The 23,607-nt window shown below is 47.6% G+C and overlaps 1 protein-coding gene across 2 annotated transcripts in view; it reads right to left on the bottom strand.

The window, feature by feature from the left end:
• LOC139060239 (activating signal cointegrator 1 complex subunit 3-like) overlaps positions 1-23,607 on the bottom strand; it is a 462,385-nt gene that overhangs the window by 338,109 nt on the left and 100,669 nt on the right. For both annotated transcript variants that reach the window (XM_070539311.1, XM_070539312.1), the window contains 2 exons: positions 16,583-16,723; positions 14,642-14,806 (listed from right to left, as the gene is read on the bottom strand). In XM_070539311.1, the coding sequence (XP_070395412.1) occupies positions 14,642-14,806; positions 16,583-16,723 (306 nt within the window). The remainder of the gene's footprint in view (positions 1-14,641; positions 14,807-16,582; positions 16,724-23,607) is intronic.

Below are 23,607 nucleotides of genomic sequence, written 5' to 3'. Positions count from 1 at the left end.
TAAATTGAGGACAACACAAGAAGCTATGGAAAGAAAAATGATGGGTGTAACGTTAAGGGATAAGAAGAGAGGAGATTGGGTGAGGGAACGAACGTGAGTTAATGGCATCTTAGTTGAAATCAAGAAAAAGAAATGGGCATCGGCAGGGCATGTAATGAGAAGAAAAGATAACCAATGGTCAGTAAGGGTTACGGACTGGATTCCAAGAGCAGGGAAGCGTAGCAGATGGCGGCAAAAAGTTAGGTGGGCAGATGAGATTAAGAAGTTTACAGGGACAACATGGCCACAATTAGCACATGAATGGGGTAGTTGGAGAAGTATGGGAGAGGCCTTTGCCCTGCAGTGGGTGTAGCCAGGCTGATAATGATGATGATGACCATCGTTATCCCTAGGTCATTTATGTGCGGATTGTTTTTGTTCACGCTTCGAAACAATGTACTCATGAAGAAGAGGTTCTCATCAGTCTGTGCTGACTAGCTTCTCATTGTTCCGTCGGCAGTGTGCCCAGAAGTACTGCAAGCCCTACATGACCATCCGACTGCTGGGCACCTCGGATTCTCCCGGACGCTATTGAGGATACAGGAAGGGTATTACTGGCTGCGCCTCACCACCGATGTTGCCCGTTACATCAAAACATGCCGAGACTGTAAGCGACACAAGACACCACTGACAATGCCAGCGGGAGTACTACAGCCGATCAAGCCTTCTTGCCGACCTTTTCAGCAGATCGGGATGGATTTGTTGGGACCGTTTCTGACGTCAACATCCGGAAATAAGTAGATCTTCGTGGCGACGAATTACCTCACCCACTTCGCTGAAAGTAAAGCTCTGCCGAAAGGTAGCCAAAAAAAAAAAAAAGAGCACAATACCGCGGTCCTTGTGCTTTCATACAGAAATACAATTTTCTCTCATTTGGAAAAAAACAGACTTATTCCCGATACACTAAAGTTGCTATGAATAAAATCACAAATGGAAGCGGTGTACCTTCTCTCCAAGATTTTTACTGTGCTGGTACGAGTCGCGTGGGGCAATAGATATTACTCGTTGTCGCTATGTAGAGCGCCCGAATTCTATCTTTGACTGGGTTTAAACAAACATCGAGCGGCTGGAGCTGCGGTGCCATGCCGCCGGGTATCACGACGAGGTCAGTGTAGCATGCAGCCAGCTTGTCCTTGATGTGCTGGTCAAGGTAGCACCTGAACGTGTCAAGCACAAGTATCCCACGCAGACCCAAACTGCCGCCGGGTCTCTTCCGCCAAACATTATCAATCCAGTCAGCGACCAACTCCGTGGTCATCCAAGCTTTGTCATTTGCGCACACAATCGCACCACTCGGAAACACAATTCCTTTCGGGAGCATCTTCTGCCTAAGATACAAGGGCAGCTTGTGCCCATCCGCAGTTCAACAAAGCATTGTGGTGACTCTAGTTTTTTCGTCACTGGAAGACAAAACATGCACTTGCTTCGCCCCTTCTTTTTAATGGTTGTGGTGGCAGGCATGTCAAAGTGGAGCGGCGTCTGATCGGCATTTCCAATCTGTCCGATGTGGTAGGCATTTCTATGGCGCAACTTCAACACGTACCACTGAAAACTGTGCAATTTCTCTTCATATTCTTTGGGCAATTTTTGGCATATCCCTGTTTGCCTTCGAAGAAAAAAGCCTTTTCATAAAATTTGATAGCCAGCACCTGCTCACTTTGAAGTCACTCCGCATTAGCCCTTTCTGTAGGGCTGAGCAGATCGGTCGTCACAAGCAACTGTGCCACTCGCTGCTCTTGCTCATATTCCGCGAGCAGCTCTTCTATTTCGGCAAAGCGGCCCTGCTTCGGTCCACTGAAGCCCTTCCTTGTTGCTTTGCTGGCGAAAATATTCTCCTTCTATTTGCATCAGTCCTGCATGCAAGTTTCGGGAACTCCGAACGCCCGTGATGCAGCCCGATTTCCGTCTGTCTCTGCGCACACAATAACTTTCCTTTTAAATGCGGCATCATGGTGGACTCCGCGTGTCTTTGATGTTGGCACTTCCATGCTGATTGAATAAACGCAGAAAACGGGAAGACAGGCGGTAGACTAGGTCACACCTGCATCTGGTTACACGTACAACATGGAGGTATGCACATGGAAGAAGCTACGGCAGCTAGGCTAGACGCGCGTACAAGGCGGCAATTTTTCTAATGCCAATGGCAATATGGTAACGCGGATTTAGGGTCGTACTCGATTCTAACGTGCCTGCAATTTTTGGACCTGTTTTATCGGAAGAAAGGTGCGCATTAGATTCGAGTAAATACGGTATTTCCTCTTATGTGTTGCCCAAGCCTCAGCGTGACGAACACCCCTTCTTGGGCAATCAGCTGAACGGGCACTTTATTGGCAAGCCGGCTATGCCAGAGAGCTTTCCTATCCTTTCCCCAGCGTCGTCGAGTCTTCTGCCTGCACATTGTCTCACTGTGCCACCAGTCTTGCAGACCACAAGGCCGCTGTCCCTGGTCCTGGCACTGTTACAGACTCCCAGCTTGGAGCGCCACGGACTTGTGCCAGCCTTGCCTCCTGTTGCCTAGGACGCCGCTCACTGCGGCTGGTGCACCCAGTCAAGCGCTAGCCCCTGGCCGAGGGCGGTTACTCCAGCTGCTGCTGCTATAGCCTGGCTGACAGTCATCCCAGTCTGCCGTTCCTGTCAGCATGCAATCCGGGGAGCCCAGTGACTTTTGTGGTGACTGCTGCGCCAAAATGGCAGCCACGCCTCACGCATCCCTGGCAGTTCCAGTCCGGCAGACCTCAAGCGTAACTGGCTGACCCACGGTGCTGCCCCACCTCATCCTTCCTGGGCTGGCAACCCTTCCTCCTGGCTGTGGGCCCTTCCTGGGGTGTGGAACTTCTGTGACCAACGCTACCTACGCCCCCGGCTTCGCATCAACAGATGCGACATTGTGCTGATAGCGTGATATCGCCTGTGCCGCGTGTCATGTGTCTGCGTTATCGGGCGCTCTCGCCCTGATGTCTGAAACGTTGTCTGTCCGTGACGTCACTTGTCACATGAGTGCTTGCTATATAGATATGCTGCTTGCATGAAATAAAGGTTGTTGTTATCGTGCCGGGATCGGAGTCAGGCTCAGTTCCTTCCTGCCCGCTGCTCGGCTGCGCTCGGCGTCCGGTTAGGGCCGAAACACCACAGACATCTTCGCCTCTTTGTGCTGTGGCACCTTTCCCTGACCTGGTTCTGATGATGACTGTGGCACCCTCTTGGACATTGCCCTAGGGGCTTAGCCAACTTCGGCTGAGTTAACCTTGCCACTTGGCCTCAGTCAGCTGGCTTTGCAGGCTGGCCTCGGTCTTTAGGAGGGGGGAATGCAGGGATCGAGGTTCCTTCCCAAGCCTCACCCCCGAGCTTGCGCGTTGTGCTTTGCTCAATCTCCAGGAACAGCCGCTGTAACAGCAACACAGTGGACAAGGCTAGCGCGCAGGAGCTAATTTCCTGTGCAAACCATGCTTCTCTCTCCCTGGCTCGAATCACCGTGCAAGCAAGTGTCATCGCAACCCATCTCCACAGTTCCAACAAAATCTTGGTTCGCAATCACATGTGCACACAAAAAGCTCAAACATGCAGAAACTATATAAAGTCAGAAAACCAAATTTTAAGTAGCCAATGTGGGGTTTCGAGTGCTCACAATGGTAGTGCGACGCCGTTTCATTGTGTTGTCTTTCACAGAGCTCTATGTCTATTTCCTCCCTGTCTGGAGAAGATGGAAGCGGGTGATAAAATACTGTCACTCGGCTGTCATCCCACCGCCCACTGGCCAACTTTTTGGCGGGATTCGGGCCCTGCTTTCATGCACTCTGGGTATGAGCACGCAAGATGGGGTCTGAGAAGACCACATTGAGGCGTTGGAAGGTGCAAACGTATTTCTCTCTGTCGGCGGCACTCCCCTTTGTCTGCCACCAACCAATGGCTACTCTAGCTTGTCGGGATCCCGGCCTCGGGATTCCGTCGTCTCAATGTCCTGAGGCAGCGTCTTCTCATCATGCCCCCGTCTGTTCTTCTCTTTCTTTCTTTTTCCATTTTTGCTACTGTGGGGATGCACGATGGCGGGTGCTGGCTGAAGGATAGACGGCCTCTCTCTGCTGGGTTCTTTTTTCTTGGTTGTCTCTGTCATAGTGCACCGTTAGCAGCCACCGGCAACCATTTGGTCATTTATTGTGTAGCCGTTAGATTTAAATTGGGACATCTTGTTTAAACTTATGCTTGTATCGAAGACCAGCCTAATAAATGTTCTTTATTTTTATGCGAAGCATATTACGAGAGCTCAACCCAGCACCTCAGGCGCGGCGGTGTCGCCTTGAATACCACGTGACACTGTGAGGTCACGACAGAAAAGAAACGGGGCTCCAACTAGCGCCGTCGCTCGCGGCGTCGCCCCCCGCATCGGACGCGGTGAGCGTCGAGCAACGCAGCGTTCGGCGCGACAACGAAATGTGCGCCTGAGCAAGCGCCGCACGCCTGAGCCGACGCCGACGACACCGGCTTTTCTGCGACACGAGCTCCTTAACGCTGTCGCGTTAAAATAAAGGCTAGTATGCTTCGCATCCTGGGCTTAACCTTAGCTAAGCCACAGCCATTTTTTTCCGGAGAGTTTTGACTAGGGTCTCCTTTGCTGCGTGCGTGGTCTTGCCTTCCCCTAGCTGGGGCTGGCAGGGCGCACACTAGTGCACATGGAGCGAGCACATGGAGTGAGCCGGAGCAGGTGCGGACACAGCGCCCTGTATGCATGGCGGCTCGGAGTGCTCGAACCTGCAGTGGTTGTCTGGCAAGGACAATATCAGAGCTTGCGCACCTTTAGTGTAGCGTCAGACCACAAATTAGCGCCCAACGTGGGGCCAGGGGCTTAATCAGCCTCTCATTGCCCAAGATACGAGCTGCTGCGTCGCTGAGATGGGGGTTGCTGCAGACACTCTGTGTTAACCGAGCCATGCCTCTCTCCCTGAGTGCCAAAGTCATCCGTTTTTTTCTCACTCTTTCTGTCATCCCTTGCCTCAGTAAAAGCAGCATGATAAGCATATCGGACACCCACTTCAAAGTTCTGTGCTGCGAAGCACTGACGAGAAAAGGCGTCAAGCGGCCGCAGAGATGCTGCGGTCGTCCTTGGCTGCAGAAATCATGTGAACGCTGGAGGTCTTCCCAATTCGTACCGGAAAGGCTGACCATTCCGTTCTCCCATATGTTCAACAATTCGGTAAGTCTGACGGATCTCCTTGAGTCTCTAGCATCATTACCATTCTGGCGGCTGTTACCGTATTTATTCGAATCTAGGCGGATAGTTTTTTTTCTTAAAATAATCATATGCCAAACTCTAGGGTCGGCATAGATTCAAGAATTTTACAAAATGCGTCAGTTTGTAATTGAAAATAATAAATGTGGCACATAGCTAGCGTCATCTAGAAAAGTCAGTATCGCAGCCACTACTAGCCGTGCCAGTAGCCAACTGAAGTACACGACTGATATTGCCGTTTCGACCTGCGTCGTATCAACATGCGGCACAGCATTAGAGAGGTGTAGCTTGTCCGGTATTCCGGTAAAACACAGGTGGACGGGGCATTGGGGCGGAGGCATAAACGTGAGCGGTCTGCATGGTGCAGCCACCTGGTGACGCAATGCTCAAACAGACAGAAGCAGCTAATATTGCATTAACCGAGCGTATTCTTCTTCGCTGCTGGTGTAAATTTTCGGCACTGGCGTATCGAGTTGCTGTCAAAAATTTACACCCGCAATGCAACAAAGAAAAATACACTTGGTTACTGCAATATTAGCTGGTTCTGTCTGTTTGAGCACTGTGCCACCAAGTGGCTGCACCATGCAGACCACTCACGTTTACACCTCCGCCCCAACGCCCCAAAGACCCAACGCCCCCCATCCGCCTGCGTTTTACCAGAATACCGGACAAGCTAAAGCTCTCTATTACAGTAATTGCACCAAACAGGCGATGCCACTGTAGTGCCGCTTTCAGTCGAAATGTTGTGCTAGCCCCAGAGGCACCGTCAAACGTTCAAGCCGGATGGGACTTCAGCATTGACGAGAAAAACGTCCATCGTTGGAGCGGTCAACGGGAGATGCTTTTTCCGTTTGCCACAACAGCGATAAGGAAGATGAGCGGTCGATAACAGAGAGGAGTTGTTCAGCGAGATCGCACTGCGTTTCGAAACGTACGAGCCCTGCAGCACTCTATGCATGCGTGGGGGCGCGGATGTGAGCTTGCACGTGTCTGCAAGCATACGAGGCTGGCAGCGATGATGACGTCGAGCTTGGCATGTTCACATTAAATAAATGCTGTTTTCATTTTGTGAACGCTGCCCTCACTTTTTTGTTCGGCCTACATTCGAGGCAAGTTTTTTAATTTTTCTGGCTTCGGACATTCGGGGGTCGGCTTAGAATCGGGGATGGCCTAGATTAGAGTAAATACGGTAATTGCACAGACTGCTCGGGAACAGTGCTGCTAGGGTCGGCTAATTCAGCAAATATGCGCGTTTTGATATTGTGGGGGCAGCTTTCAGTTTTCAGACAATGCCTGTCTTTCCTCGCTAAAAGTCAAGCAGTAATAGTTGATGCACTATTTCATGCCCCTGTGTCGCCAAAGTTCCCCTTTTAGGCAGACCGGCTAGTGATGGTGCCCTCTGCACCATCAGTTTAGAAGCAAAATTGGCAACAGAACCACCAGGCAGAGACAAAGGCCACAAAACAAGCCTGCTCTGCAAACAAGCAAGTGCCCCAGAGACCCCCCATCGTGCGCGCACAAGGGGACGCTGTGAATACATCAACTAGTTGGCTTGTCGACTGCAGTCCAACCAACCCAAGCGTTGCTACTACAACCATTAGTCTATAGCCCACGTGTCTGATTTCACACTCGATTGCTGATAAGGTCTACAAACCTGAAAGTACAAGCAGCAAGCGTTTCGTGATGGCTTATCACCAGTCCCTCTGCTGGCCAAAATGCTGATGCTGCTAGGCATAACCAGCACCACTTCGTCGGGTGCAGGCAAACAAAGTCACGGTTTTGTGCCTACTCAATATTAAGGCTACGTAGTACAAGGTCGCCATGTTTGTGGAATCACACACTCTCTTCATTCCCAACACATTGTGTGGCATCCGGAATTTTGGTTACAGCCGTTACACATTGTTGCTAGGGGTAGGTGCCGGTGCCACAGAAATCATGCAGGTCCAAAAAAATCAGGCGCCAGAAAAATTGCTTGGTGATTGTTTTGGGGATTTCTGCTACCAGAGAATATGTTTTAAGGCAAGTGCAAACAAAAATTTGCTTCACTGTAACTGATACCGTATCAGATTTCGTATCCTGCAGCACCACCACTAGCCCCATAAACTTGATGTATAAGGACGACCAAGATCACAGACACGTTACAGCAAGTTGTGCGATAATTTGGGCCCCGACTGCACGACTATGTGCTAATATGGCCACCAAGTAAAGCAGAATAACAATATTTGCGTCTTGAGACTTCGCCGGCATGGTTGTCGTACATGTTGCCGGCACTCCGCAGAACCTAAATTAGCAAAGCCTAGTCAATCTAGCAGTTGCCGATGAGATTTCAATGCATGCATTGACTGTACTTTTGTCTACCTGTAGCAACAGCATAACGGTTGAGAAACGGGCCGTGATTTTGCAGCATACTTTAAGAAAAGAGCACTACGAAGATGCGGACTAAAAGAGAAACATGTGTGACGGACAAGGCACTTGTTTGTCGTACAAGCGCCTTGTCCGTCGTCCTCTTTTAGTCCCTGTCTTCGTTGCACTCTTTTCCTCAAGTACGCAGAAACAACTTGCCCACATCAAGCTTCTGCTGCTTCAGATTTTGCAGTGACGCCTTCCGCTTTATTCTAGGCCACTCACATAATCCGCTGTTCATGGACGGCCGATCCTACCGAAGCCATCACTCTGACGACTGGCAAGGCATGAAAAAGATAAGCATAAATGGCATTGCTAGAAAATCGCGGCCACGGGAGGTCCAGGCCAAGGGGAGGCGGGTGTGCGCACAGCAATACACGTGGACAAACTTGGGCCGAACCCTTGAACAATCCCTTTCGAAGGATACTTTTATTTACGTGTTACTAGCACCGTACATGTCAACGGATGACAGCATTTCAGATTGTGATAACATGCTTGGCACTGTGCTAAAAAAGGATGCCACTCGCAGACACCAGTGCATCTTGCGCTAGTCACCTTGCCAAGAATGCTGTCACTCTTGGACACCGATGCATCTTGTGCTACAGTAACACGAAATTGAAGGTACAGTAAACCCTCATTAACTCGAACTGTTCTCTGTTTCGTCGCGCTATGCGCACGACGTGTTGACTGCAATTTTTTTGCTGTGTGAGTGTGTGGTGCGGTCAATGGACGATGACAATGTCCCGCCCCAAGCAGTGTAAATTTCTGACGTTGGAGAAAAAAGTCGTGCAATAATCAAGGAAGTGGAGAAAGCAGGAAGGTCCAAAACAAGCATCGCCAAAGAATTCGGCATCCCCTTGTCAACGCTTTCAACAGTTCTAAAAAACTGGCAAAAGGTTTTGGATGGCTTTGAGCAAAGCTTTTCCAGTAAGCGGAAGCGGATTCGGGCCTCCAAGTTCCTGGTCGTCGAAGCAGCACTCATGCTGTGGCACCAGAATGTCAGGGCAGCCAATCTTCCCGACAACCTAAATGATGATGGAGAAGGCAGACGCTCTGGCGTTGCAGATGAGCCACACAGACTTCAATTGCAGGACTGGCTGGTTTGAACGATATAAAAAGAGAAATAATATGGCCTCGAAGCCTACCCACGGCGAAAGCGGCACTTTTGATGAAGGGGCTGCATACACCTGGCGCAACCACCGCCTTCACTGAGTTGCAAAGGGCTTACGCAGGCAAGGACATTTTCAGCCTCGACGAAGCAGCACTGTTCTATAAGATGCTGCCTAGCCGCACATACACGCCAAAGGGAGAAGCGTGCTCAGGCGCTAAGCAGTGCAAAGACTGAGTGACAATACTTTTCGGAGCCAACTCCACTGGCGATGAAAAACTGCCTCTGCTTGTTATCGGTAAGTCGCTCAATCCAAGGTGGTTCCGAAATGCACGGCTCCGGAGAGATGCGACTTACCGCACCAATAAAATGGCCTGGATGATTGCAGCGCTCTTTGAAGAGTATGAACAGGGTCATCCACTCTTAGGGTGAACACGGCTCACCGTGGCCGCGCTCAGTGGGGCGCCAGTGCATCCGGCGTAGCGGCGCATCGAAGCGAAACAGTGCAGGCGCACACGGACCCAAGGGAGGTGCTTCACATAGTCTGCTACAGCACTGAAGCGCACCGCTCTGGCTTTGCGGTAAGGTACACTTCTCTAGACCTAGGTGACCAAGGGCCCGAGGCGGCGTTGTTGAAAGGCGCGCCTCACTCACTGGAGCATTTTCCAGCTGGTTTTGTCTACTGCTTGCGAACAGCCTGCTTAGGCAATGTGCACGAACAGAAAAAAGCTTCTCACTACATAAATCACTTAGCATTTTTTTCATAGGTGATGAGGGTAAAAATAGAGTCATTTTTCGCGCTCTTTATTAAGTTGGGGCCAATTTATTTTATTTTCACAGCACTTGGTGTAGTGCATATCAAGAAACCTATTAAGCGCGCTCTTCTTGGTTGGAGTCATCACGTGATGAGCCTAGCGCGCCGTTTCGTGCATGTCTTGATGCTAGAACGAACTTGCTTAATCGACCTAAGAAAACGACCGATAACCGCAATAAATTTCACAGAAAGTTAGAGAGCGATTGTTCAATCATGCGTCATCATGTTTGCCATCAATTTTACCATTAAGGAGGGCAATAATATTACTTCGACAGCAACTCAGAAGTGACATCCGCTGCTTCGCGACTATCTTATTGATGCGTTAATGTCGCTGCTAGGGGTGCATAGAGGGCTTTAGGCAATGTAGGAAAGTGCTCTCCCCGGCATAGGAACTAATTTGGCTGCAATTTTACTCCCCCTTTTCATCTTTTGAGATCCTATAAAAAAATAAAATTCATTTTTGTTGCCACAGTTCGGGTAAAATCACCGAAGCGGTGCCAGTCCTTTGACGACTACCTGGCGCGAGAAGTCGCATTCTCGTTTAGAGGAATCGTCTGTCAATTATTTGATTACATTGATTAGGCGGAGTAAAGCATGTGGTGCCAACGTTTTTTTTTGTTGTTGTTGTTGTTTTTTCTCATTGGAGTCAACGCACGGCGCATGTGAATGCTGTTTCTGTCCATATTGAATAGGTAATTGGAATGGAAAATCTATAATCTACGTGTCTGTTTTCTAGCTTAAATTACATCTTTACATCTTGCTGGCTAATGAAGTAGTAATTCGCTTCTATTTCAGTTCAGTACTTCCTCGGTATGGGCCATATGCATATTCTCACTAGCATATAATAATTTGTAATTGTGCAGTATACGTCCTGAAGCGACACATGGCCTCTGCGTTATGCCGTAGAGGTTGGCACCGGATAAATTTGGAGAGTAGGAGGAATTGATTACTCTTTTATTTTTTTATGGGGTAAGGGTGGGGGGGGCTAGGCTGAGTGACTAAAACCCAAATATGAATACGGCACAGGAACACTTGCCGTGAACAAGCGATGCTGTTGCTGTTGTGGGGAAGTCGCCGGTCCGTGTGTTGGACGAACGTGGTCACGATGATTAAACCAGCGGCCATGAGGCCGGGCCAGTGTCGTCTGCCGACAGCATGCCGGTGGTCAGCAAACAGGCTGGCCATTTGCAAAAGCCAAGCCCGGCCCAAGCCAGATTGCTGTGGTCGGGCCAGTCTACTCTTCAACTGATCATGGGCGTCAGCCCCATCTACCGCCGAGTCCTTTTTTTTGCTTAGGTCATGCTACCCCATCTTAGCTTAATATGCTGATGCGGTGCAGCCAGCGGCTGCTCAAGTGAGTGACTGGCTGCTCACGAGTTAGAGATTCTGGGATGACTCATCAAATCAAAAGACACCAGAGGTGTTTTTCAATTCGACGAGTCATTAAACGTATTTCTGTCGACGTGCACAATGAATTGCATTTTGTTCGGTTGCTGGTTGCCATGGCACTTGGCGATAAAAACGCTGTAACAGTTCACAAAGCAAAAAAGGTCTGTGCCTACCTGGACGACCGTGACGTGGCAGTGCTCGAGTGGCCACCACAATCACCCGACATCAACGTCATCGAGAATGTTTGGGGCCGAATGATGTTTTCTATGGCAAACCGACAACTCCACGCACTCTCAGCGGACGCGCTTTGGACGGTTGTGGAAGAGAAGTAGGGGAAGCTTAGGTCGAACACAAGTTTTTTCCGTTCCCAATACAACTCCATGCCAAGCCGAATGCGAGCCATAATCGATGCTGGTGGAGAAGCGACTCGGTACTGAACAGACTAGAGTCTGAAGAAGAAGCTGCTCTGCAAAGTCGCTGTCTGGGTGCACACGACAGCAATAAAAGAAGACACACTTATAGACCAGAACGCTCACAAATCTGTATGAAGGACTTGCACTAGCTCCGCTGGTCCTCTCCTTATTTTACGTTTGGTTTCGACATTTCTTTTCAATCCTCCATGCTTTTCTTGAGGTGCACGACACCCTTACACATATCTTGTTCAAGTCAAGAGAGATGGTGGCTTCACTGAGTTTGTTTTAGGGTTGAAATATTTCTCCCCTCTACGGGGAACTTCACCACATGTTTTCGTCAACATTTTCTTCCATGTCCAACTTGGCAGAAATTTTTTTGTTAATACGCTGTTGCGGCGTAACCAAGAGTGACGCCAGTCAGAAGACGATTTGACTTGTAGAGGTGAAATCGTTCTCGACAGCCATTTTGTTTATGAATCGTTGTCTTTCTCGTAAATATTGTGAACACACCTTTATATGTGACTTCTGCAATGTAACAATATGTCACTGAACACAACTTAATGTATGTTCGAAAACTGACACATCAATTATAGATTTTTTTACTCATAGCATCTATTAAAAATTTACAGAAACAGCATTCACATGTTGCGTGGATTGACTCTAAGGATACACACACAAAAAAAAAACGTTGGTGCCAAATCACTTCCACCTCTCACTCACCTAATCACTCCACCTAATCAAATAATTTACCGGCGATTCCTCTAAACGAGAATGCGACTTCTCGCGCCAGGTAGCCGTCAAAGGCTAGGCACTGTTTCGGTGATTTTACCCAAACTCTGACAACAAAAATGAATTTTATTTTTTTATAGGATCTTGAAAGATGAAAAAGGGAAGTAAAATTGCTGCCAAATCCGTTCCTATGCCGGGGAGAGCACTTTCCTACATCCCGTAAAGAGCTCCATGCACCCCTACCAGCGACATTAACGCGTCAACAAGAGAGTCGTGAAGCAGCGGATGTCACTTCTGAGTTGCTGTCGAAGTAATATTATTGCCCTCCTTAGTGGTAAAATTGATGGCAAACATGATGATGCATGATTGAATAATCGCTCTCTAAGCACACAAGGCGGCAATGCCGCCTTGGGCGCTTGATCACCTGGGTCAAGCAAAGTATACCTTAGGGCAAAGCCAGAGCGGTCTGCTCCAGCGCTGTAGCAGATGACGTGAAGCACCTTCTCTAGGTCCGTGTGTGCCTGCACCACTTCGCTTCGATGCGCCGCCGAGCTGTGCCCATGGAGCGCAGCCACGGTGAGCGGTGTTAGCCCTCAGAGTGGACGGCCCTGTACGTGCTCTTGACTGCAAAATGGCTAGGAACGGCCGGAAAGTGTTGTTTGTTGTGGACAACTGCCCCGGCCACGGAAAAATCAACAACTTGGAGGCAGTCACGCTAGAGTTCCTGCCTGCTAATATGACGCCCGTGCTCCAGCCGATGAACCAAGGAGTCATAGAGGTTGCTTGCAAGTTCTACAGAAAGAGCCTCCTGCACCGAATTTTGTGTTCTTACGACAATGGCAAGAAGTATGAAATATATTTGCTGGGTGCAGTCCACCTGATCGCCGAAGCCTGGTGACAAGTACTTCCATTGATGATTGCTAATTGTTTCACGCACACAGGATGTTTGCACGCCGAGAAATCGCTGGAGCCAGACACTGACGAGTAAAGTGATTGTGATGAACTTTGCAATGAAGTTCGCAAAGCTACCGGCTGCGCCAGCAATGCCAAAGACAACGAAATCACTTTTTAAGAGTACGCGCTTTACGAGTTGAAGGTGCCCGTTACCAGAATGTTGTCCGATGCCGACATTGTTGAAATGGTAGTGGACGACGGCGATCACGCTGATGAAGAACAACCTAGAGAAGTGCCGACAACTGCAGAAACAAGAAACTTGCTACGCCTGCTCCGCAACAAAGTTGAATGCAGCGGCGACGAACAACGGCTCATGCGGTGTGTTTAGCAGCTCGAGGATGCTTTTCTCGCGCCGAATGCCAACGCAAAGCAGGCAAGCATCACCCAGTTCTTCTTTCCAAAATAATAAAATTCAGTTTTTCCTGGGAATTCTGCATTTATTGCAGAAACTCCCCTCACGCTGTGGAGCGTTTTGTTAGCAGTGCTGGTTGTTACTGGCTCTTTCAGTGACCCGGTCACTGAAATTTTCGGCATTTTGCTTAACTCGAAACTCCGCTTATTTAGAAATTTTTCCAGGATTTTACTACTTCGAGTTAACGAGGGTTTACTGTATCTCTGACAGTGACAATTTGAGAATATGGCACACCTTTTTTGTCCACTTGTGAAATAAAGTCACTTTTTGGGTAGATCAGTATTTCAGACTTCCAATAATTCGGATGTTTGGTGCTCCCCGTCAAGTCCGAATGATTTGGTCAGTGACTGTACCAGAATACTTCATTCAAATAAGGCATGACCAACCAAATTTCATATTTACTTTACATGGAGTTTTTACTGTATACTGTAAACACACAAAAAAGTTTTCATACTTAAATGTTAAAACTTCAAATATTTTATTTCATATTTCTCTGAACTTTTTCAACCTGCAATAAAAAAGGTCAACCACGGGAGGCTGCATTTATTAAAAAAAATTATCCTCCGAAAGGTTAACAATGGAGCCGCTCTATTGCCCTTATTCGTCTCGCTCATTTACATTAAGAGAAAGTGTAAAAAGAAAATGGAGATGTGTGCATGCCACATACAGGCAGTTTAATGTAATATCAAGCGAATGACTGAAAAGGCACTAGAGGAACCAAGCAATGACAACGGTGGCATTTGCTGCCATTCTTTCATTTGCACAGCCTCAAGTTTACACACACTTTACATAAACTCAAGTTTACATAGACTTCCACTGAGCTGTCCCAAAACTGTAATAGCACACACGCTGTTGATGTATTCCGCATGCATCACTTCACAAGCTACGCGACACCTTTAGGTGAGTGAAAAGCATTTAGGCAAAAGAGGATTCTTTTTGTGACACTCCTTGAACACAGTAGCACGCAAAGTCAAAGTTATCATAATTAGAAAGGTGAAGTGCAGCAAACCAACACGAGGGCTAGACAAACGATGTCGTTTTTTTGGGCCCTTCACCTTTAAAAGTATGCTTCACCAACTGGTCCAAGAGTATTAAGTTGTTACATTGCCAAGTGAGTGCCCTCAATGCATGCTTACACCACTTCAGCAGTGCCCACCTGTCTCAATGTCCGTGCAACAAGTGCCTCAAGGACAGGGCCTCGGTCTCCGTGAAGCAGATGGACTTCATCCAAAATTAGCAGCTTGACAATCTGGTTGAGCGCAATGTCTCCAGTGGACTTTCGTGTGACCACATCCCACTTCTCAGGTGTTGTCACCAGCATCTGGAGCAATAAACAACAGCTGCTACTAAATGGTGTGCTTCAATAGAAACTAAGGCCAGCTTGCGAGCTGACTGCAGAGTCACGCAAGGTACTTTGCATATATTTGAAATGAGAGTAGGCCTCATGGGAGTAACCTGCAACTTATAAAACATAAATGTGAAAAAGAAAGAATGCTCACAATGCACTAGAACACAAGAGTAAGGATTGATTTGATTTATGCAGTCTGCATAAGGTATTTGAATACTTTTAACTTATCATCAATGGTTTCTGCAACACTTTTCTTTTACTTTATGCAGCAGAAGAGACTTCACAATCCCGAATAGCAAAAGTTTTTATGTCTAAGGGCAAACTAACTTGCAAAAATATTTTTGCACACCTAACCACTGCTGCTTCAACAGGCGACTGCGACCAAATTTAGAATTTGGTGTTGCGTCAACAGAGATCTATTCGCAGCACATATGCAGCTCTAGGAAATCTGAGAAAGCACCTTCCCAACGAATGCTAGAGTATGGGGGACAACCTAATGGTACCAACTTTCTTCATGGCTGGTGCTTCTCCGACATCATGAATGTGGATCATGTCAAAGAAATTGAGTGAGATAGCGTGTAGTGCCTCAAATTTCAGTAGTAGTATAACTCACAAGGCAGAGGAACTGCAGATATGTTGAAATAATTAGGCATGTTGTGCAATTCTGGAGATGTTGGCACTGGAGTCCATCAGAACAGCCGTAGCTGCAGCCCTATAGGCCAGTCAGACCAGACAACAACAGAGAGGAATGTGAAAGTGTTCGGAATAACGGTACATTTTAGGAATTATACAAGCAATGCAGGTTTGAAAAACCGGTTGGTGGCTGTACACAATTTTTGTAGCTTGTATTGGCTATAGCCATGTGAAACGTAATGAGACTCACTCACCAGAACTATCGATTCTACATTTTTTTCAAGTGTGCATTTGTTCATTCCAAATACAGAGACTTCCAAGTGAAGAGAATACTAAACAACATAATACATTTGACCAAACCATCCAACATATTGCACATTTGCAAGAGCCTAGCAAGCTGTTGTGTCCTACAATAAACATCCCAAGAAAACTCTGCTGCACAGGACATAAATGTTGGGCACCTCTACAGCAGGAGCACTGTCTTAGAATGGAACAGCAGAGCACAAACACTTGGATGAAGGAGATGATGAGATTGGCACTAGACCAACGGCACTTGCACAAATAACTGCTTCTCACACTCTCAGCGATGGGTTTTCAGTAAACAGCAAGGACAGACTTTTATCGGCAGAGTCGGCACTCCATAAAATCTTACTCTGTGAGCCAGACTATGCAGCAGCGCTACCACAAAGCAGACAAGCCTAGCTCTTGCAGTGATATTTGCAGTGACTAAGACACACAACCTCCCAGAGGAACTGTAGTGATTATGCTTGAGCCAGTTAGCCTGGTGATTTGTGCAACGAGTACCCGCTGTGAATAAGGTCTAACCAATACTAGCAGCGGTAATGGTAAATGGCAATGGTAAATGGCAATGGTAAATGACACTTTGAAAAATCTGCTTTGCTGTTGTCTGCTCTTGCGCTTGTCAGACTACCAACAGAAAATCTTACATTTGACGGCCACAAGGGTCTCTATCAGGACATATGCAAGAAACCAGCCAAACTTCCTTCCCTATAAAACTAGAACTTTGTTCAGGTGACCTTTTTGTCCAATTTATGACCACCACAAATTCCAAGAAAGGCCTAAAAAGCAAAATGAACTTCACAGAAACAAACTCACGTGTGTCTTCATTATTTCAGCCTTGCTTAGCTGCATGTCACCAGTCAATTCTCGAACAACGACACCTAGAGACTCAAGTCGCTTGCCAAAGTTGCGAACCATCTCAGCGGCAAGGGCCTTCATAGGAGCCACGTAGACAACCTGGAAAAAAATACTAATATATAATACTGTAACTGAAACCAAGCCAATGAATTCCTCAACCAGCTTGCAAAGACATCTTTGTCCACCACTGCTTTAAAAATGGCCATTCTTCACATTTAGGCCACCATTTAAGCCACCAGGGCACTGTGTGTGGCAACTAAAGCTGAAGTAGTCTGGGTGGTCGCGAAGCCACAGTGGCTATGGCATTCAGTCACTTAGCATGAGGTCGCATGTGTATAACTACCAGCCAGTGCAAAGCACTTGTTCATTTTAGTTTAGGCACATATTAAAATAAATCCAAAGCCAGTCCTGCCAACCGTAACATGGGAAAAATAATAAAAATTACTTCAGATAATGACTGCATGTTTTGTAGGGACTCTGTAAACATACACCCTGCGCTATAGTCACAACAAGAAAGATTTGTAACACAAATAAAAAGAAATACTATTAATAAAATATTCACACAACAGCGATTACAATATATGTCAATATACGTTTATAGGTCAATAAGTCAGCGTATCTTATACATTGACTCTACAGAGAGGGCGGTGGGGGTGCTGCAGATGGGCAAGAGCAATCGAAAAGGTGAGAAAAAAATCACAGTCTCGAAAATCGGTCATCAAATTTATTGTATTTACTTGCATAATGATCGCACTTTTTTGTCAGAAAAATTGACGCAAATTCAGGGGTGCGATCATTACGCAAATTAAATTTCCCGCGGAAAAAAAAAAAAATTCGTCCCGCATTTGCTGCGGGATGCGGGTGCGGGATACCAAAACAAAAATGGCGGCCGGCGGAGCAAGCCATAGAGTTTCTCACTACATTACCTAGAGGGAAATCTGGCGCTGCTGCGCTGTGGTATGCATGGGAATGCCGGTATATTGTGGATTTGGATTGGCATCGTTATCGGAGAAACACGACACCTTGAAGACGCGCTTGGCAAGTATCGTTCCTTCTGTCACAATGATTCATTTTCTACTAAAACAGTACATGAAAAGCTGTTTTAGTTTTATTATTACGTGAAAACATGTTTTGTTTAACTATTAGAACTTGTTATTGCGTATACGACTACATGTCATGTAAAAAGTATCAGCAGGCTGCTAAAGTTGGAAGACAGACGTCAAGGTTCGCGCTCGCTTTGAAATAGTTGGTCGTCTGTTCTTGCTCTTCTTCGCTTGGTCATGTAATGTGGGTGAGTAAAGATGTCATATGCGTGAATGGAAACATTTTATGAAGGTTGTACTTTGAGAACGCGTTATTTGCATAGCCACATCCACGTTTTAGATGAAGCCTCCTACAACACCAGCCAACAAGAGCCTCGCAGACACATATACCGTCATTCCCCTGACGGCACGGTGCCCCCTTGAGAAACTCCCATAGACGATGCCGCCAGATTACCCTCTAGGTGTTATAGTGAGAAACTCTATGGAGCAAGCCGAACGCATCTTTTTTTTTCTTGTCACGAGTACATTACGTGCATTGAAACAATTTCTTCCGTATCAGTGATGAATAATATCGTTAATATCGGCAAGTTTGAGGCAATAACGTAGCCATGTCCACTTTGAGGGGACAGAAACAGATGGGCGCGCTTAGCTCCCTGTGACAGAAACGCATGGCCGGCGTGCTGCTGAAACTGCGGCATGTCTTCACTACTATCCTAATATGGCACATTTCCGCTAAGGGTGGGCGAATATCTTAGCTGTATTACAAGTGTCAGCGTATGAATAGGGTACACTTCTAACGTATCAGTGTAAACTTGGCTACTATCGTTGCCTCTCACAATTTGTTGCGTGCCCACGAGTGCAGACGAGAAGAGCCAAAAGGCACCCTTTATGTTGTTGTTGACCAAAACCATTATGAAGCCTACAAATAATAAAGGCAAGTTTGGTTGTACCTCTTTATGTCATGGAAGTGCGGAAAGTGATGAAAGTAATGAAATAAAACATCTACTTAATGTTTGGTGCACGCAGATCGCTTGGCTTGTCTGTAAGAGTTGTTCGCTTAGCATTCGACAGATGGTAAGCGCGATCAGTATTAGCTAGACTTGGCACACGACATATCGCTGCGGTAAGTTCAGGGTGCGATCATTACATGGGAAATAAAAAAATCGAATTTTAACGACAAAACTCAGGGGTGCGATCATTATGCGAGTAAATACAGTATTTGTATTCTTTTAAAATCTAGTTTTGCCTTTAACCTAAAGCAAACAAGAAATTTTGAAATCATTGGTGTTAATACAACAATTGCAAACAAGTTTGAAAGTTTGTCATTTTATGCTAAAATTGTAAAAGTTGACATAAATAATCAGTATAGAATAACAGTACATGGCATCAACATAAGTACTGTGGGGTTCTCACGCATGCTCTTGGGACAAAGGAACAACACAGTAGTGCAACCAATCACAAGGGAATTTATTGTACCTTTCATAGACTAATGCCTGCTAGCCGAGTTGCTATCCACAAAACATGCCAATGGGCGCGTGACAAATCGCTTAAGTCCAACTCACTGTGACCGGATAATGAGCAAATATGTTAGCCCCATGCTGGACACCAACACCTGGTTGTTCGTACGTACGGTCACGCAAGGGGCGGCGCGTTCGAACAATCGTGTTTGTCCATTCCAGGGTAGGCTCCACGAGACGGTCTCGCAGAAGCATGGATCGGCGCACACGTAAAACGTCCACGACGCGTGCTGAGCCCGAGCCAAAGAGGAAGAACCTCATCTTTTTGCGCCCAAGTAACCCCGCCGTTAGGTGGCATTAGCAGAGAAAAACTCGCGCCATCTCTCGTACTGCACTTAAACCAGACCGACTGCCACTGGTACCAAGCCACGCAGTGAAGCCAGATTACAGAAAACGGGAGCTATGCAAGAACACAACATATCAGGGGACGCGTGAAAGTCACGCATCCCCACATCTCCTAATCTTAAGTAACTACATATTATAGCGAAACATGTCACACGGTCTGACATCAATGCATGCTTCACGAACAAGGTAGTACATGCAAATGTGGCCGCGCCGAGGAAATGTCCACACGCTGTCCTTAAAGGGAAGCTGAAGAGTCTGTCGAATTCAATAAGACGCTCACATACGGACGCGGGAACCTTATAAACCATGTAGGTAAAATTTAAGGTTTTTTTTTTCAATTAGGAGCGATGTAATCGTTGGTTGAAATTGCGCTGTAGCTCCGCCCCCCTTTGAGTGAGCGAGCGAAGCGGAGACCGGAAACCGCGGTGTTGTGACGTCAACTCTGCTTCGTTCCTTCGCAGCGTCCGCGACCGTGCCTGACCGCCTTGTTTCTGTGTGCGTGCCATCGTAATCTGCTTCGATGGACCCTGCATTCCTTTGTTGTTGCGTCTGCGTGTATGTAGAGTGGTAGTCAACGTGCGTGGTAGTCAACGTGAGTGGTAGTCAACAGATGAAGGTCACTACATGTACTGCATGATCCGGGATGCTTTTCACGCGTTTAAACTGTCTTTGTAGATTGCCGACAGCTTTGGACAGCGCACAAATGCCGACGATCGCATCCCCGCTTACATTCCACGAGGAGGCATGCAGGAACACAACACTACAGTTCTTTGACCGGAAACGAGCTCACTAGATCGGCGAAAGATCGGCGAGATCACTAGATCGCTTTGCAAAAAACATACTCACCAAAGAGCATTTCCAACACGAGGAGATCCCAAGACTTTGCTTTCGTTCGTGTCGAAAGCACTGCTAGCACCAGCATTGTTTGCTTCTTCGAGAGGCCGGCTCTTCGCAATCGGCTCGTACATGTAGGGAGTAACGCCGAACTCCTCAAAAAAACGCAGCCTCTCTAAATTTTCCATTACCGTCTCAGAAAAACAGCACCAAACTACCTGGCACCGCGCTTCATGTGTAGCGGCAGCGGTCGGCAGCGGCAGAGTTGACATCCATGGCGCACCGACCAATTACAGGCGGAAACAAGACGCTCGAGCTGGGCGTGTCCGCTGCTGCACTTTTCGTCGAAATAAAATATATTTGCACTTTCTTTCGCTCAATTTCGATACAATATTCGAATTCGGAGGGTTGAAAACCATTATGTACAGATGTTCACTCATTTTTTCTGGAAAACCTTTCAGCTTCCCTTTAACATGCGAGCCGACATTGTCCTTGGAGTACACCGCTGGCGTCCACTGGTCACAGCAGCAGCTCTGCAGACTAGACAACACGATTCTAGCCCAGGACTCCGGAAACGGCGACGCAGTAGTAGCTACACGCAAGCGTTGCTCGCGCTAACGCGTCCTGCTGGCGAGAGCCGCAGTAGCTGTTCGTGACCGCCGGCTCTTTTCTCCACCGCTGAGGGTTGCAAGCTGGATACAGGCGGCGGCCGAAGTGGCGGTGCCGAACTGGCCACAGCATCACCATTGCCCGGGGTGGCTCGATTGTAGTCCGGGGCAGCAGCGCAGATGATGCGTAGGTGACAGCAAACCAGGGGTGACTCCACTCACGCTGCATACACTCAACGCACTCGGCAAACACTAAGGCAGCGCAAGGGAGAGGAATTCTGCATACGCATTGTCCACGTGGTACAATGTTCAACTCGGCTAGTAAAAGATCGGGTGGCTACTCAGGTGCTAAGTTCACGTGAACGAAGCTCGCTTCCTTGAGTCGAAAGAGTAATCTCAATTCGTGTGAGGCTAACTAGAATGAGGGAAGCAAAGTGCAACACTGCAACGCCACGATCCACCAGGTTGTGTCCCTCCATGTGCGACCGGCAGCTTTGTAAAGCCTTAGGCCGAAAGCGTCACTACCGTGACAACAACCGGCATCCAAAAAACAACATCCAAAATGGGCGAAAACAGGCAGCCACGAGGAGACGTCAGCTCTGTTAGGCGGTCCTACCCCGCTCGGTGCACACAGCATCCGATTTGACAGCGCCCACCATTACTGGCGGTGTCGGACCGCCCGGTGCCAGGCCGCAATACTAAGCCCGTAGGGGCACTTGTGGCCCGCAACCACCCGGCTCCCAGATCCACGACTTTATCAAAGTCAAAGAGATAGAAGCTATTTACAGAAGAAATTCGGACCACCCACGAGGCTTCCGTACTCACTCGCTTCCGTACTCACCACGTGGCTCTCGTACCGACGAATGCGATTAAAAAAAACTTGCAAAAAGGCTTACCATGTTGAGAAGTTCAAAAACACTACAGCCACCATCACCTCACTCAAGAAAGTATGCCGCTGACGCTAGACATCAAAATCCACACCAGGCCTATGCTTCAGTTCAAAGGTCTTGAACAAAGCAAAACTGTTAAAACTATCATCCGATGCCCCGAAAGGTCCACGTTCGGCAGCCAGATGTGGGGTCTTCACCCATGCTCTTGGGACAAAGGAACAACAACACAGTTGTGCAAACAATCACAAGGGCATTTACTGCACCTTTCAAAGGCTAATGCCGGCTAGCCGAGTCTCTATCCACAAAACATGCCGATGGGTGCACTACAAATCGCGGAAGTTTGACTCCCCGCGACCGGATAACGAGCGAATATGTCTGCCCCATGCTGGACACCAATGCCTGGTCGTTTGCGCATACGGTCACACAAACGGCGGCGCGTTCGAACTATCGTGTTCATCCATTCCAGGGTAGGCTCTGTGAGACGGTCTCGCAGAAGCATGGATCGGCACACGCGCAGAACGTCCACGCCGCTTGCTGACCCCGAGCCAAAGAGGAAGAGCCTTCTCTTTTCTGCGCCCAAGTAACCCCGCCGTTAGGTGGTGTTAGCAGAGCAACACTCCCACCATCTCTCGTACTGCGCTTCAAGCAGACCGACTGCCGCTGGTACCAAGCCACGCTGCGAAGCCGGATTACAGGAGACGGGAGCTATGCAGGAAAACAACATACCAAGGGACGCATGAGAGTCACGCATCCCCTAAATACATACTATTAATATGTGTCCCATGCAAATGCAACAACTGGCTATTATTGAGGCTTTGATTAGCAGTAATCACTGATTAGTTCTGGTACATGGTACAGGCCTCATAGCCCTAGAGGAAAACGCAACATAGGGTTGCAACTGAGCTATCCATAACATCAGATAGTGTAAAAAGTGCAGCACTCACACCATCTGTCACATAACCATGCGACTACAACACTAGCTCCTGCCGTTACCTGTCAAGCAGGCAAGCTGAACCTCAGGATACACATGTCGTGCAGGGGAGAAGAACGTCAGGAAATGCGAGCGAGTTCAGCAGACCCCACGTGCTTTAAATGACTCTTGTATGGCACCTCTTAAAACACTGATCGAGCTTTCTTTTAGGATGCAAAATTTCCGCACAAAAGGAACAGAGTAAATTGAGGGAAAGGTTGTTATTTACAATATTCACTCGAAGAAAAAGGAAAAGCATGTAGCAACAACACCTAGCTGTAAAGTTAACACACAGATTTCCAGCACATCAGAACAATCGTATATGGAAACTGAACCTGCCAATGGAAACTGAACCTGTCAATCTTTAATTGCCGAACTCTGTCCAGTGAGGCTAGCTTAGCAGTACTGCTCAAGGAACTATCAGACATGGTTTGGGATATCATCGGCCTTACCGAGATTAGAAGAACTGGCGAGGCTTATATGTTGCTGAATAAGAGCTATGTCCTCTACTATAGAGGTCTCCCAGATCAGAAGCAATACAGAGTAGGATTCTTAATCCATAAGGACATAGCGGGCAACATTGATGAATTCTACACCATTAATGAGAGGGTAGGCATAGTCGTAATCAAACTTAATAAGAAGTATAGATTAAAGGTAGTACAAGTGTACACTCCAACATCCAGCCACGACAATGAGGAAGTGCACCAGTTTTATGAAGATGTTGAATTTGCGATGAGAAGAGTGCAAACTCTGTATACAATATTGACACGTGTACT

The sequence above is a fragment of the Dermacentor albipictus genome, chromosome 5 (genome assembly GCF_038994185.2).
Source record: "Dermacentor albipictus isolate Rhodes 1998 colony chromosome 5, USDA_Dalb.pri_finalv2, whole genome shotgun sequence".
Classification (NCBI taxonomy): domain Eukaryota; kingdom Metazoa; phylum Arthropoda; class Arachnida; order Ixodida; family Ixodidae; genus Dermacentor; species Dermacentor albipictus.
This window is presented reverse-complemented; position numbering and strand designations above follow the sequence as displayed.